General features: G+C 37.8%; 2 protein-coding genes and 1 non-coding gene across 5 annotated transcripts in view; 1 reads left to right on the top strand and 2 right to left on the bottom strand.

Moving 5' to 3' along the window:
* Positions 1-1,448, bottom strand: part of ADPRM (ADP-ribose/CDP-alcohol diphosphatase, manganese dependent) — a 15,251-nt gene extending 13,803 nt beyond the window's left edge. The window contains exon 1 of one of the 3 annotated variants that reach the window (XM_077165995.1): positions 1,311-1,448. The gene's annotated coding sequence lies outside the window, so the exon portion shown is untranslated. Of the gene's footprint in view, positions 1-1,166 lie in introns of all 3 variants that reach the window. The other 2 variants (XM_077165993.1, XM_077165994.1) reach the window with 2 other exon arrangements.
* SCO1 (synthesis of cytochrome C oxidase 1) lies at positions 1,372-17,150 on the top strand. Its single transcript, XM_077165997.1, has 6 exons — positions 1,372-1,728; positions 2,731-2,821; positions 6,504-6,701; positions 7,870-7,962; positions 11,159-11,274; positions 16,238-17,150. The coding sequence occupies exons 1-6, from the start codon at positions 1,435-1,437 to the stop codon at positions 16,370-16,372; spliced, it is 927 nt and encodes a 308-aa protein (XP_077022112.1). The 5' UTR covers positions 1,372-1,434; the 3' UTR covers positions 16,373-17,150.
* Positions 4,565-4,669, bottom strand: LOC143689210 (U6 spliceosomal RNA). The gene has a single exon (XR_013178669.1). It is a non-coding gene; the product is annotated as a U6 spliceosomal RNA (small nuclear RNA).

Raw genomic sequence — 17,150 nt, 5'->3', positions numbered from 1 at the left:
TATACATTAATTGAAGAAGTTGTATAAAAATGCTTTGGTAAACAACCAAATTAAGTATAAAGCAGTTTCCTTGGCAAATAAAATGTAATACATCAGCTGAAAACAATATTGAATTCAATTTAACATATAATGGTGTTTGATTAATTAACCCACAATTGAGCCGAACAATAATTTCATATGCTCACTGTTTTGTTTGTCAACTAGAGGAAAAACCTTTCCCTGGACAAAGAAATAAAAGGGTAAAAATCTTACACCCATGCAACTTCAGTATAGGAAAATTAGTTTGGTTAAAAACGATTTGAAGTGCTGAGCAAACATTTAAAACTTCTCGTAACTCTGTGCAGAAACTCCAGAAAAGTCTAGCCCAAGCACAGGTAATACTAGACTACAGCTTTCCTGCGTGAGAACAGCACTTTAGCCTATGAGGCCAACATAGAAAAGATACGCACTCAGTCCCCAAATCACTGGGTAAGGAGTTGTTTTCAGCATCAGCGGAAACCCCCTTTAAAAGGTCAGGCAGGATGGGGATCTGTGGTTAAGAGAATTAGAGGACAATTTGTCTGTCCTTTTCCGGGATTATGTAAATCCACCACATCCCAACTACTTTCCCAAGAAGAGATAAAATAAGCCTACGTATTGTCTTACACTTAATCAGAATAGGGCTGGACCCAAGTTAAGATAGGTGGTCCCAGACAAGGAACTCTTCGACAAATTTAAAAACACAAAACTGAAGGGGGCTAAGGAGGCAACGAGAACATTTTACAGAAGAAAGTGGGACCAAGTTGGGAATGAGATAGGACGCAGCACTGCACGGCTGTCCTTTATGATTAAGTTACATTATACCGTGGAAATAACGAAGCATTGGGCGCTTCAGCCATTCTGAACTCGCTCTTGTCACCTAACCACTACAATTATCAGCAATAAAATGCTTAAAAAGTCCAGATAGTTCAAGCGCAAAGGTCTGCTTCTACTTAAGGCATGCAAAGGTGCCAACAACACCCTGAGCAAGCCGAGGCTGACAGGAGAGTCGGGGGTGCCGGGGATGCCTCCGGATGCGGTTTTCTCTCCTCCGAGGGTGGGGACGCCACAGTGTGCCCCCAGCGCTCAGAACCGCTAGGGCCCGACCCAGCAGCGCAACCCGAACCCCTTCCAGGGCCAGCGCCTACCTGGGGCCTCGTTGCCTGCCCAGTCCCGGCCCGGGAGAGTGCAGCCCACTGCCGGCCCCGCCTCCATCCACCAGCAGCCACCTACCAGCACCCCGGCTCCTCAGCGAAAGGTTCCCCGACCACCCGCTAGGTGACCGCACTCACTTTCCGCGCAACCACCAAGCGACGCGGAAGCGGAAAAAGCGGCCCGCTTTGACTTCCGGAGGAAGCGGAACCGGTACCGGAAGTCGCCGGGCGGGTGAAAGGAGGCGCTGTCGTCTCTAAGCTCATGGCGGCGTTTATACTCCCTCCCGGCCGTCGGCTTCCGGATGGCCGACTGTGGCGTTTTTTGTCCCACAGACTCGAGCTTTGGAGCCCGGCTGAGGCAGCCACAAGAGTCTGGCTGAGGCAGTTCTGTGTGCGGCGAGGGGAGGTGTGGCGGCCCTCAGGGCCCGGGGGCTCGCGGGCAGCTGCGGGGCAATTGGGAAGCCGGTTCCTCAGCACGGAGATGCCGCCTCCGCCGGGGTCGTCAGGCACGCGGCCCAAGAGCGGAAGAGACCCCACGCGCCCCTCGCAGCCCGGGGTGAGTGCCGAGCTGGAGCCTTTCCATTGCTCGTCGTGGTTGTCGGATGACTTTGTGGACTTCTCATCCCACTTGACCATAATTTCCGAAACCACTCGGCCTGGCCTGAAATTGTCCTCAATTCACCCGGCTTGTCTGAATCACAGGATCTCGCCTCGCGTTTCCCCAGGTTTGCTGGTGGCTCCGACCCGAGAGAATTTGAGATCCTACACCCTTTCCACGTGGTTAAATACTCAGGCTCGAACATTAGCCAGCGCTTACAGTGTCTCAGGCGTCTCAGCCTTAAGTTTAACGTGTCATAATAGTTATATGATTTGTCACTGTAATCTCCCTTCAGAGGATCCATGAATACCTTGAAATCGAAGCAAAATGTGAACTTTATTTGGCTGCCGGGTGTGCGTTTTTCTTGGGAAATGCTTTTATCGGGCTTACAGTTCTGACCCCAAAATAAGAGTCACTACCGCCTCATGGTAGATAAAAGAAGGTGGTTTTCAGGGAACATTAAGCCAAGGTAGCCACCGTCTTATTATTTTGAGACTTGTAAAAGTACAAAGAACTTGATGCCATCTACAGGTAGCTCCTCTTCCAGACATATTTTCAACTTTGGCTTCGTTATTTCTGGAAGCCAGAATTATGTTAACCTCCCTAGCCTTACTGATTAATATTGTCAGCATTGGCACAAGCCTGTGATTTAACTGAATTTTAAATCAGCAGTTAAATCTTAATTATGATACTTCAACTTCTTTGAGTTGTTTTTTCACATGAAAATAAATTAGCCTGGGGAATTTTCCCTTGGAAATGAGTGCCTCTGTAATTGCCTGTGAGAATCTCAGGCATAATTGCAGCTACAGAAACTGTCAGCATGCAAAAGTAAGCTGAAAGATCCTGCACATTTAGCATCGTCAAGGCCTCTTTGTGTGTATGTTAAACATTAATAAATTTTATATAGTTAAAATTTTTACATCACAGTAATATTTTTTTTTGAAATCTCTGCCCCAGTAGCCTGTTTCCTGGAGGTCCTTAGCTTTGACATTTGCAGTAGGAGGTGCTTTATTGGCTGGAATGAAATACTTCAAGAAAGAAAAGACAGAAAGTAAGTAGGTATCATCTGGTCAGCTGTCTATGGACTAACATCTTTTTTTTGTTTGTTTTTAAACGTTTTTATTTTGAAGTAATTTTAAATGTACAGAAGAGTCACAAAGATGGTCTAGAGTGTTCCCATAAACCCTTTACCAGGCTTCACCAGTGTTAATATCTTACCTAACCATAGCACATTTGCCAGAATTAAGAAGTTAAAATAGATATACTATTAATTAAATTACAGACCTTATTTATTTTCGCCTGTTTCTCCATTTATGTCCTTTATCCATTAAAGTTGAATCCAATTTAAGATACCACTATCTTAAGACTCATCATGGACAGATTTAAACATGGACAGTATAAAATTCTGAGGGTACAAGATAGCTAAAATGCAGCCAAGCCCTTGAAGTTCTCATGATGGGAAAACACGTAGAAGTAAAGGATTTCACTAGATGAGGTTCTATCAGCATAGAAGAAAGCTCAAGGTTCTCTAAAAGCCAAAGGAAAACAGACAGGTATAGCCAACCTAGAGATTCAGGAAGGCTTTCAGGAAGTGTCGTAGATACTGCTGAATGCTGGGTATCAATCAGCAGAGGGAAAGGAAGAGAGGAGAGACTGAAAACCTGTTCTAGGAACTCGGGACCTGCTCTGTATTAGCATCTTGAGGTGTTCAGAAATTCTTTACAAGAACTAAATTTTCAGTGAACGTTTCAGGGTTTTTAAAATTTGGTTTAGAAGTTTCCAGTAAATCTTTAAAGTATCACCTAAATCTGTTTCGATTCTTAACTTTAGACTCTTTTTTGATGAGATTGTACAATGGGAAATGTTTAAATCTAGGAGTGAGAAATTATATTTTAGAACTTTAGAAATGTAAGATCTATACATTGATGCATGTATTTTTGTTTTACATAAGCAGTATTTTATCAATATAATTTCTATATTGTAAGAAGCTGTAGTTCCTTTAGTTTCACAAAGAAACAAAAGTGAATTTAGGAAATTAGTAGCAGAGACAATATATTATGCACGTTACTTTTAACTTTAGTTTGGAATTTCACTTTCAGTAGTAATATTTGTTTTATTAAAAAAAAGTATTTAACAATCTTACAAGTGTTTCTAAACTATCTCTCAGATGCCTCCTCTCCCACAGACTTTAGTGTGTATTTCCTATAATAGGGCCATTCTTTAACATAACCACAATACAACCATCAAAATTGGAAAATTCACATTGATATGTTACTACCATTCCATCAGACCTCATTCAAGTTTTGCCACTTGATGTCTTTTTATAGCGAAAGAAATTCAGTTCAGAACCATACCTTGTACTTAGTTGTTAGGTCTCTTTAGTCTCCTTTAGTCTGTAATGGTTTGTCAGTCTTTACCTGACTTTCATAACCTCGATACCATTGAGGATTCCAGGTCCCATATTTTGTAGAATGTTCCTTAGTTTGGGTTTGTCTGATATTCCTTATTAGATTCAGGTCTTGCATCTTTGGCAGGAATGATGCAAAAACAATTATGTGTTCTCGCTTCATCTATGCAGATGATGTGTCCCATACTGATGATATTCAGTTGGACCATTTGAGTAAAATGGAATCTGTCAGGCTTCCACTGACACACTGAGTGTGTAATTAGTATGTATCTTATGATTTGTATTGTTTATACGGGTTCCCCATCAAACTTTGAGTTTATTCATTTCTATCAATATGAACTCTTGGTTCCTAATTATTATAATCCCTCTCTCTCTCTCTCTCTTTTTTTTTATGTGGAATGCTTCACAAATTTGTGTCAGCCTTGCACAGGGGCCATGCTAATCTTCTCTCAATCGTTCCAATTTTAGTATATGTGCTGCCAAAGCGAGCACTAATCTGTTTATTTTGGTGCTCTAATTGTCCCAGCTTGGCCAGTGGAAGTCCCTTCAAGCAGATTTACATTTCCTTTAGATGTCTTCAATATTCTTTGAGTTCTTTACTTTCCGGCACAAGATGTTTCAGGCTCATCTTGTGTTTTTTTTGTCCTATCCTTGATATTAGTATCAGCCATTTCTCCCAAAGCCCTGTTTGCTTTTAGTAAAGAATGATATTTAAAAGTCAGGGTCTGGGCTTACTGCTGTTGGGGTGTCTGTGCTCCCAAATCCTCACAGTGGGCAGAGCTAGGAAATGTATGTATGCATTTATATCTGTATTTATCTCTATATAAATATTGATACCATACATTCAGACCAGTACGTCCAATTCTTGTACTGCAGGGCTTATTCTAGTGTTTCCCCTTTCTGTAATTCTAACTCCCTTTCCATTTTTTTTTTAACTTTTTTTAATTGTATAGTATAAACATATGTACAAAGCAGAGAAATAAAAAAGCAATAGTTTTCTGAGCATGCTTCAAAAAGTAGTTACAGAATAGATCCTAGAGTTTGTCATGGGCTACTATATGATCCTCTCATATTTCTCCTTCCAGCTGTCCCAGAGTATAGGAGGCTAGAAGGCTTAAATGCTTTTTTAATCATCACAATTGACTTTTTTTTCCTTCTTTTTTTGTGAACAATAATGTATATACAAAAAAGCTATAAATTTCCAACCACAGCACTACAGTTAGTTGTAGAACATATTGCAGACTTTGACATGGGTTACAGTTTCATAATTTTAGGTTTTTACTTCTAGCTGCTCTAAAATACTGGAGACCAAAAGAGATCAATTTAACGATTTAGCATTCATATTCATTTGTTAAGTCCTATCTTCTATGTATAATTCCGCCATTACCTTTGATCTTTCCATACCTCCCTTTGGGGTTGTTTGGGCTATCACAGTTCTAAATTTTTGATATTGAAAGAGTCTGTCACTAACATGGGGTAGGGAGATGGAACTCTCTGATGTTCTGGAGAGGCTGCGCTAGGTTTCAGGATTTGTCTGGACCGGGACCTATCGGGAGGTTGTAGGTTTCTAGAAAGTTACTCTAGTGCCTGGAATCCTTGTGGAATATTGTGTTCTTTAGAATTGGCTGGAATGGTCCTGGTTGGGGATTGGCAGGTTATGATAGGTAGCAATGTCTAATTGAAGCTTACGTAAGAGCAACCTCCAGAGTAGCCTCTCGACTCTATTTGAGCTCTCTGCCACTGATACTTTATTAATTACACTTCTTTTCCACCTTTTGGTCAGGATGTAGTTGTTGATCCCATGGTGCCAGGTCTGGATTCCCTTTCCATTTTTAACTCTCTTATCCTTAATCCATTTACTTATTTATCACACCCTTATATGTAACTAAGGGCCTACCAATGCTGTCCCATCTCCAGCATTCTTGGGCTTAGACTCTGTGTGCCAGGCCATCCACTTTACCCCACTTGGGCTCAGACATTATGCTCTGGGCCACAGTGGCCCTTCTCCCACCCCCACCATAGCCACTTCTAATGTCTTAGGACTGAATTGTTCTGGAACATGAAAAGATATTCTTACTACTTTTTTTCTTGTAATCTTCAGTAAATAGCCATAAAGTTTACTTTGCTTATATTTTATTGTTGTATGCTTATTTTTCTTAGAAGATTTTTTAAGCCTTTAAAGTCTAAGACTTTTCTTCTACGTTTTATACCCTCTCCCCTTACAAAAAGTGTAGTATTAACCATTTATCAAACATTTGAATGCCTGTGGTTAGAAGAGCTTTTATTTATCTACTTATTTTGATGTGTGTGTTTGTTTCCTTTTAAGGGCTAGAGAAGGAACGACAGCGAAGCCTAGGAAAGCCTTTACTTGGGGGACCATTTTCCCTCACAACTCATACTGGAGAGCCTAAAACTGACAAGGACTACCTGGGCCAGTGGGTTTTGATTTATTTTGGTTTCACCCATTGCCCTGATATCTGTCCAGAAGAACTAGAAAAAATGATTCAAGTCGTGGATGAAATAGGTAAGGAAGCTACCAGTATAAAAACTATATGCCTTTAATGTCCTAATGTTACTATGTTTTCCATATTCTTGTTTAACTGTTAGGTGGGGCATTGTAATTATTTGGTTTGTGAGAATATAAAATCTCAGCATTAGGGTGGGCTACAGTGGCTCAGAGGCAGAGTACTCACCTGCCGTACCAGAGACCCGGGTTCAATTCCTGGTGTCTGCCCATGTTAAAAAAAAAAAAAAATCTCAACATTAGGCTAGTTGGTTGCTTTGGTTCCTGTGACCTTTCCCACCAAAGGAAGCCCATTTTAATGGTAAATATTAGATCTCTTAAATTTGTCAATGATAGGTCTCCCTTATCTGCTCTTGTATTTCTTCCTTTATTGTAGCCCATCCATCACTGCCACTGTCTTTCCCCAGGGACTGTCTGATGATCACAGGAAATCTGTAGTCTTACAATAAGCAGTGGTATTTATTAGTGCCAATCATGACCCAGAAAACGTTGCATTAGAAGGAAGAATACTGGGTGCTGCTTTCTTTTTAATTTTTATTGATAAAACAGCATACAAGCGCATGCATTCTTAACATGCAAACATTCCATACATGGTGTATGGCTCATAATACACCATGTGAGCTCACAATCAATGACTCAGAATATCATCACGTACTTGTATATTCATCACCATGATCATGTTTTAGAACATTTGCTTCATTCCAGAAAAAGAAATAAAAAAGAAAAAACCCAAAAGTACCATACCCCTTACCCCTCCCTCTCATTGGGGTGCTGCCTTCTTGAAATGAATTATTCCAGGATATTCAGTCCTTATAGTTTACCTTGCCTTTGAGTTGTGGAAGGGTCAGGGGAAGGCACGGGCTACAAACATAAGATTAGAATGGATTAGGAAATAAGTTATCCGAGTGATGTGATCAGGAGTAATATAACATCTCTGCCTCAAAATTGTAGGTATTTGATAGGATATTTATTTGTGTCTACCACAGATAGTGTATGAATCTGTTCTACCTGGAAGCCGTCCCCAGCCCTTCCCCTGTCACCTCCACCTGAATGTTAGATGCCCCTCTGTGTTTCCTTAACATGTTGTAGCACTTACTATACTCTAATTGCTGGTTTTCTGTTCCCTCCCTTTGAGTGTGAATACTAACTAATGAACCCTTTCTTTCAGATAGTATTCCATCTTTGCCAAATTTAACTCCGCTTTTCATCACTATTGATCCAGAGAGAGACACAAAAGAAGCCATCGCAACTTATGTGAAAGGTGTGTTTTTTAATAATACTCTATATCTACTTAGCTCTTACAGTTTTTGAAAGACCAACTCATTTGAACCTTAAGTACCTTGTGAAGAAGGCAAGGCAGGTAATATCCCAATTTTACAAGTGAATAATCAGATAAGACTCAGAGTTGTAATTATAGCTCTAAGTAAATAGATAAGAAATAGGTGTCTCTGTTCTTGGTGCATTGATCTTTATTTTGTTACAAAGGAAAGATTTGGTTGTTTCTTTCGTATATCAACAAAGTTAATAGAGCCTTGAATTGGGAGTAAGGGCACTTTGTTTCTGATTCCAGCTCTGTGTCTCATTCTCTCCTTTGTAAAATTTGGGCAAACATACATTCTTGGGGTATGTACATTGGGAGACTAAAAATGAATTATTAAATATAAACACATTTTTAACTCATAGCACGTATATTTTATAAATATATACTATTTATTATGACAGTAACACATTAATAACTTCAGTAGAAGAATTTCGATTCAAACATCTCAACATACAGGTTAAAATCTATTAGAGGAAGAAAAAAAATCTATTAGAAGGCACTTTTAAGGACTGCAAAGTATAGTAGAATTGAGGGCCAGTACTTAGGTTCTGTTTCAGCTGTGAGGTTAGGCAAGTTGCTTAATTTCTCTGGACTTAAGGAAATGTGAAAAATCTGAGTGATCAGAATAAAAACCTGTTCAGATTTTCTTGTTATAATAGTGTAGAATGTAGGTGCTTAAAAATCAGGAATTAAAAAAAACCCAGGAATTTGCATTTTAATTCTGGTAAAATTTATTTAAGCTACTGGTCAGAAGATTAATGAATAGTTTTTTATTTATGTTTATTATATGACGTTCTAATGCATATTCTCTAAAACTTTGAGGTTGTATTTAAACTTGTTTCATGAAGGACTTAAGTATTTAATATCTCTAACAGCTCTACTGGGGTATCATTGACACAGGTAAAGTGTATATATTCAAACTGTATAATTGTGATAACTTCACATAAGTATACATTTGTGAAACTATCAACACAGTCAAGAAAATAAACATAGCCCCTAGAAGTTTCCTTGTGCCCCTTGTTAGTTGCTTCTACCCCTTGCCTCCCCTACTCCTCTTTTTCCAGGCAACCACTAATCTGCTTTCTGTCAATATGAGTTTGCATTTTCTAGATGTTCATATAAATGAAATTACATAGTATGCACTCTGTTTTTTTGTATGGCTTCCTTTCACTCACAGTAATTGAGATTCATCCATGTTGTAGACTGTGTCAGTAGTTCATTCCTTTTTATTGCTGAGCAGTAGTTCATTGATGGACATTGGGTTATTCCAATTTTTAGCTATTACAGATAAAGCTTCTAAGAGCATCCATGTACAAGTCTTCGTGTGAACACACAGTTTAATTTCTCTTAAGTAACTACCTAGGTGTGGAATGTCTGGATCATATGGTTTATGTATATTTAACTTTTTAAGAAACTGACAAACTGTTCCAAAGAGGTTGTACGGTTTTACATTGCCTTCAGCAGTATTTGAAAGTTCCAGTTCCTCTTATCCTCACCAACACTGGAGGTGGTCAGTCTTTCAGATTTTAGCCACTCTTAGAGGTGTGTTCATATCTCATTGTGGTTTTAATTGGCATTACCATAATGATTATTTATCTTAAGCAACTTTTCATGATCTTATGTGCCATCTGTGTGTCTTCTTTGTTGAAATGTCTGGCTACATCTTTTGCTCATTTATTATGAGGTTGTTTTATCTCTTATAGAATGTTGAGAGTGATTTATGTATTCTTAAATACAGATCCTTTTTCAGATGTGTGAAATGCAAATGCAAATATTTTCTCCCAGTTTGTGGCTTGTCTTTCCAGTCTGTAACAATGTCTTTAATTTTGATGAAGTTCAGTTTATTAGTCTATTCTTCTATACATAGTGCTTTTGTTTTCATATCTAAGAAATCTTTGCCTAATTTAAGGTTACAAAAGTTTATGTTTTACTCTTAAAGATTTGGAGTTTTTATTACACAGAATTTATGTCCAAAATTTGTAGGTTAGACAGAAATTTAGACAGTACTATAGTTATTTCCTAGGCAGTAAAAGTAGGTATTTATGAGCTCATTGGACAATAAACAATCTCCAATTCATCATCTCTGTTGGCAGTTATTTTTAACACATATTAACCAAACCATAGCTATCCCAAGTGAACAAACATCTGAGTTACTGTACCTGACTGAAATAACAACCCTTCATCTTATGATAATTTTCTTCAGCAGCACTTCTGTACACTGAGTAATGACCTGACCATTACTAACTGCATTTTTGAGGGGACTTTGTTTTTTAATCTAAGATATTTAGAAAAATATTGCACTTTCATTAGTTCATTGAAATATGAATATTTAAATGTGCAGCTAACTCAGGCTTCATCTTTCTCTTCTTGTTTACTGAAAGAATGGAAAAGAAAGATAAGCCATCCTACTTGTTCTAACCTCAGTACTTTCTCAGTTTAGAATGAATTAGTCTAAGGAATGAAAATTGGCTCTCTGGACCTTTGGAAGAAGATACTGCTGTAAAATGTCAGGCTGTTGTTTTAATAGTCTGATAAATACAGGAGTTTAAATTACTTCTACAGCTCACTTAAGTAAATTCCAAAACCTTAGCAGCAAATACATGCTGTTTTACCCTAAGCTCTGAACTTTATTATGATGGCTATTTTGGAATGATGAGTATTAGTTGTCTAGGTCTTCATCCGAAGTTAAAAGAGTAGAACCTGATACCTATATTAAGATTTGCTGGAAAATGAGATACAGATTTTTGACCTGGTATGAACTAATTGAGAGGCAGACTTCTTTGTCACTTGATACAGTGAAAAACTGTGGTACTTAATTAATGATAATACTTTTACACTTCAACATATCTCAGAACTATATATAAGTAATTTAAAAATAACTAAATAAAAAGTGTGATTTAGGAAATTAGAATGTTTCCTTCCACATCTTTAGTAAGTAATCTTAAAATGATATGATATGTTATAATAGGGAATTTTCATTTGTTCTATGTGAATTTCTTTTCCTTTGAAACACAAGGAAATGTTTTGGGGACTCAGGAAGAAAGTAGCAGTGAGGCTGCTTCATGACTCGATCCTGTCTTTTGAAGGAAGGTTGTTTGCTTGCGTCTCATTTTTCACTCTCTAATTTTTTATTTAGAATTTTCTCCCAAGCTGGTTGGCTTGACTGGGACAAAAGAAGAGGTAGATCAAGTGGCCAGAGCATACAGAGTGTATTACAGCCCTGGTCCCAAGGATGAGGACGAAGACTACATAGTAAGTTGACCCTGGCCATCTCCTGGGCCCCAGATTCTCATCCAGCCCTTACATGACTGACTAGCTTCAGAGAGGAAAGAAACCTGAGACCATCATCAATTCCTTAGGAATTTGGGATATTTGAAAGACTAGTGGAAGAATATTTCTTTGATTTTCTTAAGGATGCTCATTGAACTTATGTCCACTTTTGTCATAATATTGTCCATGGTTTCTCTTTTATTGTGGCACATAAAATTATGGGGCAGTATAAAAATCAGTGGCATTTAGATTCAATAAAATGTGATATCTAGGCACCAAGTTGGAAATAAAGAAGCCATCACTGGGGAGCAAAGCTTATTTTAATTTAAAAACATTGTATTTGTCCTCTCTGCCATCCCCACAAATAGGTATAAAATTCATGCTCCTTTCAAGAAGCAGTTTTAGGCCATGGGGATTGCACTTTTTTGGTTAAATGAAGATTCTGAAAACCAGGGAAAAGATGAAAACTATAGGGAGGTGGATTTTCTGTAAGGTTTGCTTGTATATCAGCTATATTCCTTAAACAATTAAGTGTTCAGTATATGCTTTTTTACTGATGAAGAATGGAAGTACTGTTAGGCGATCGTGTAGCTCTTACATTAAAGAACTCTCATCACATTCATCAGCACTGCCCCAAGTTGCTTTGCTCTTTTTCTTATCAGTGGTTTGACAGTGAGTCACCAATGAAGAAGATAAGCACCCACACACATGCACACATGTACACAGATGCACAGTTTTCTTCTCAGTATGGACATTTTTTCCCCATCACATTAAAAGTTGCATTGTGTTTTAGTGTTATTGCAGCTTTTTCTCAGTTGTGTCAGTCCGGTTTCTTTGTACTATTGGTTAGACCAGGTGATTAATCATTAAGAGCCTTTCCAGCTGTATAACTGGTTTTGTAGAAGGATCAGTGGCCAGGACCCTGACTCCTTGATCCACCAGCTACCCAAGGATCCCAAGGCAGATGTGCGGAGCGGATAGCTCATGTGGGCATTGTCTCTAAGCTGGGTGTAGTTTCTCTATCGCTTCTGAACTGAGCACACTGTGTACCCCTGTAGTGTACAGCCTAAATTAAAAGCAGCTTCTGGCCCCTTCACCTTAAGTCCACACTCTAATCTTACCTTGTAGGCTACTTTGTACCTTGTAAAGTTAGGGAAACAGGGATTCAAGGGAGAAAGAGACAAGAGCAAAATGAACAATTTCCTTAAGCCTAAAGTTTGAGAACAGTAAATGGACTGTACTGTGGTTTCTTACTATACCTGCATCATAAAAGGAAAGAAAAAAGATTAGGGAAGCAAATGGAAGAACTTTTTTAAGCTTCTTTACTCTTTCTATAGAGAGTTGTATTAACTGGCTTTGTGTTTATCTTATGATGAGTGAGAGCAGGTGAGCTGATCAGTCTGGCTTCCAATGTCAAATGAGTTTTATTAAATTGTGCAAATACATACAGTCCTAAACTAGGTAACATGCCTTCGTCTTGTCCTTTTTGCTGTTAAACAACTGTAAAGTCAAAAGGAAACTTTACAAATAAAACAAAATCGAATAATTTGGAACTTAGATTTCAAACATCTGGTTAATATGACAGAAGTATTATGCTGAAACCAAAGCACTGCTCACCATAGGAATACAGTTTGGGTTAGACTGCTGTGATCTGTGTTTTTTGAGTTCAGATGCCCAACAGAACTGCCCTCCCACCCCCCACACTTTTCTATTTAAAATTACTTTGAAACCTTTGATCATATAATTCACCTTGACTGGTCCCAGTCTTGACTTGTGAGAGTGGATCATTTTCATGTTGAGTCTGCCTGTGACCAGTCGTGTATAGCTCTGTGATAGAAGAATTTTAAATATACACCAAAAATAGGTTTGGGCCCTCAAGTGGTATTCTCAGTTATTTATCTGCAGGGCTGCCTACTCTACTCCATATTCATAAAAAGAATATGGCCGTCAGTCTTTCTTATCTTAGACATTGAAATAAATGTCTAAGTTGTGTCGGTTAGTTTGGTTTCTTCGTACTAAATAAATAAATGCAGGTATTTATGTCTTAGGAAGGTTTGTTGAACCCTCCAGAATACATTCCTGACCCCGTTTGGAAAAATATAGCTCTACTGCCATAAGAATTTGTCCTTTTGACAAGAATTGAGTTCATTGTTAGCCACTTGATAAATCAACCATTAGGGGGAGACACTGTCCAGCTTTTTAGGTTTTTTGTTAAGATAACTTGTCTCTTAAGGTCACAGATTTTCATCCACAAGATGGCGTGGGAAAATTTCTGTTATAATTTAGGGGAGAACCTTAAAGGTTAAGTCCAAAATATAATGGATTAAGGTTTTCTTGATTTCAGACAACAACAACAGATAGACTTTTGGCTCTTGAATGTCAGTGGAATTTTCGCACTGATAGTATGTATAAACTGGTATGCCAAACATTAGAGTTCTATTGAAAGTTAAATCTGCAGAGTAATTTGAAAATACTTTTGAAAAAAAATACAAATGTCTTTCAAACCTAAGAAAAGATGTAATTTCAATCATACTAAAATAAATGTAAATTGTTATGAGGTGCCATTTTTCACATTATTAGATCAGCAAAGGTCAGGAAATTAGATAAAATAATACTGTAAAAATATAAATTGGGAAAACAGGAAATAGACTATTGGAGTGAATTTGGGTCAATAGGCATTTTCAAGCACTGCAGATAGGAATTAAATGGATAGACTCTTTTCGGAGGGCATTTGGCAAAATCTTTTGACATTTAGAGTGGAATGTTCTTTAGGTCAGAAATTTTGCTTCGTGGAATTTATCCTGCAGATATAACCTATCTAGAATTATTTGTAAAGAGCAAGGACTGAAAACTGAGCAACCATTTAAAACTAAGCGTGTTCTGGTATAGAACAGTGTCCAACGTATTGCTAAATTAAAAGCAAGTGCAGTATACTGTTATTTCTGTTTAAAAAGAAAAATGTGGTTGTGAATATATATATACACCAATAGATGGAGCAAATTTCCCTGGAAGAATACAGAAGGAGCTAGTGACAGGTTCCCTCTGAGAAGGAAAACTGAGGGACACTGGGAGTTGGGAATGGGAGGAAGACTTTCTTTTCATTGTATAAGCTCATTATGTGTTCTTTTTTATATGCATATATTTATGCACCTAAATAGAAATTTCTTAAATTTTCAAAAAATAGAAATTTATATCTTAAAAAAATACCTCACACATTAGAAGAATCCTGTGGCAGCTCTCCATTAGAATTCCAGTAGAAATAGTGGCAACATGGTGATATGAAAAGATTGTGGACTTTGAGATTGGTCAGATCTAGTTACCAAGCTTAGGTCTGGCATTTTCTAATTATATAATATACCCTCTCAAGTCGCTGTTTTTATCTGTAGAGGAAAAGGATACCTGTCTCACTGGTTAAGGTGACAAGTGAATGAACTTGTCAGTATATGTAATTTCCTTTTTTTACACTAGGAACTGTTAGAGCTTTGAAGTACTTACTGTATATTAGAAACATGACAATTTCCTCTGCTCTACCCATAACCCAAATGAATGCTGAAAAGTGGCCATTGAAAAGATGGACAGCTATGGATTGAACAATATTTATATTAGGTACTAGAACATAATTTATACTAAGAACCCTCATAAAGTAAATTCAACAGACTGCAAGTCTGTTTTAAAGGAGAGAGTGAATAGAAGAAAAGGAAAGAAAATGGTGTAAGCAGGAGAATAAGGCTTGAACAGAGAGCCTTGAATTCTGATTCTTATATTAAATGTATGGAGAAATATAGATCCCCTGTCTTTCCTCTGAAATAAATTATTTTAGGACACATTAAATCACCAGCTGTTTCAAGCTTTTTTGATATAAATTCTTTCCTTATGTGGACAGACAAGTGATTTTTTCCATTTGCTGTCTCTGACTGTATGTGTGTAGAAAGAAATACTAACCTCACAGACATAATGTTTGTTCGGAAGGTGTCTCCAGGTTGGTATGTGTGACCACATTCCCATCTTTCTTTTTCTCTTAACAAATGGCAATCAAGCCTGCAGTAAATTCCAAGGACTCCAAGAGCCAATTTTTCTGCTCATTTCAAATCAGATTTTGTGGAAGCATATAACTAAAAAAAAATTGAGACCAATTTAAACTTAAGTAAGCTGTAGGGATATTTTTAAGAACTTTGCCAGGAAAATGGATAATGAATTGAAGATGATTCCTTAGGGGTGTAGCTTTTATGGCTCCTGAAGAGTTTCTAGGATGATTTATTTCAGTTAGAGTCATTCAGTGGTATTTATAAAAAAAATTTCCTAGGGGAGAAAAACACTTGTTTTCATATTTCTGTTGGAATAGCTAATATCAGGATTAAATGTAGTGTTAGAATTTAGAGATTAGATCATTAAACCTGTGCTAAGTTTTCTGGTTTCTTCTCATAAAACATCACAAGTAGAATTTAGGCAGTAATGACTGATAGCCAATCCTGCCTAAAACATAAAGGAATATACCAAAGAACTTTGTAATTTCTCATTAATAGTTTTAATTCAATGTGATGTCTGTTTCTAATATGGATAAGGGGACTGATAAGATATTATAATAGTAAATATGGACGCTTTCCATCAAGCATCGCTGTGCCACAAGCACTGACTGTTTTAGGAAGGCCAGCAACAGCCATCTCTTCAAAGAAGGATTCTTTTCTCAGGTTTGTGGAGGAGTATGTTAAAGAAGGAACCAAAACAATTCTGAGTTTTAGCTGGTATTTCAAGCAAAAGCCAGTGCAAATTTCTGGAATATAAAACATCCTTGAGCATTTGCTATAATAGGCTTAGGCCCATTGTGTGAAAAATAGATGCTATAAAGGTTAATTAAGGATTAATGTAGTTTTTTTTATTTTGCAACATTTTTTCACTTCTTATTTTACTAATCTTTTTGTCATCTCCTCCACTCTGTTCTCTGTAGGTGGATCATACAATAATAATGTACTTGATTGGACCAGATGGTGAATTTCTAGATTATTTTGGCCAGAACAAGAAGAATGCAGAAATAGCTGGTTCAATTGCTGCACACATGAGGGAGCATAGGAAGAAGAGTTAGCCGGGCAGAACCGGGCAGTGTTGCCAGATGCGGTGCTCTCTCACTAAAGAGGAAGGTAGCTTTGTCTCCCATAGGAGGCAATGTTTATGCAACCTACAGAATGGCCATCGTACCATGAAAACATCTATATTTTGAATGGGACATCTTGCCCTGGGATTCATCCAGGTTCATTCTCGGAACTATAAATATTACAACCAAAACACTCCCAAGTAGCTGCTGTACGACCAGAGGACCAAGGTGATCTGAAGCCAGGGAAGAGCAGACCTCACGGAGGACACAGCAGGGTGCAGCACGTTCAGTGGCTTGACCCACATAAAGAGGGCCCTCTGTTTAGCTCTGCTGCCTCTCCACTGTCTTGGGCCCTTGCTTATGCAGGTTGTGGGACTTAATTTCCAGGAAAAGAGTGTAATAGTTCTTTTACTTTCCTTTTCAAGTTCTTAGTCGCCGATTTGGAAAATCATATTGGGCACTCTGCCATTCAAGGTTAATCTTTATACTTGAAAGCAAAGTATAATCTTTTTGTTAATGAACATCAGTATCACGCTTGCATTTCATTCCACTGTCAGCAAAATGCTGATTTGACTAATGAAGAGAAAATGTATTGTTTGAGAAAACCCCTGGATCAATTTGGGGGGCCTTTATGTGATTTTGAGCAAAATGATATGCCAGGTTTTCAATGAAATACCAAATGGAAATAAGATATTAATCATGAGTGAGAGTACTTTTCCATGTAGACTGGATTGTGCCATGGAAAATAAAGGTACATTCAGTTGGACAA

The sequence above is a fragment of the Tamandua tetradactyla genome, chromosome 6 (genome assembly GCF_023851605.1).
Source record: "Tamandua tetradactyla isolate mTamTet1 chromosome 6, mTamTet1.pri, whole genome shotgun sequence".
NCBI classification, from domain to species: Eukaryota; Metazoa; Chordata; class Mammalia; order Pilosa; family Myrmecophagidae; genus Tamandua; species Tamandua tetradactyla.
This window is presented reverse-complemented; position numbering and strand designations above follow the sequence as displayed.

Coding starts and splice junctions, on each gene's coding strand:
- SCO1 (XM_077165997.1), top strand. CDS start 1,435: ATGGCGGCGTTTATACTCCCTCCCGGCCGTCGGCTTCCGGATGGCCGA. Junction 1,729..2,730: donor CGCGCCCCTCGCAGCCCGGG/GTGAGTGCCGAG, acceptor CTGCCCCAGTAG/CCTGTTTCCTGGAGGTCCTT. Junction 7,963..11,158: donor CATCGCAACTTATGTGAAAG/GTGTGTTTTTTA, acceptor TTTTTTATTTAG/AATTTTCTCCCAAGCTGGTT.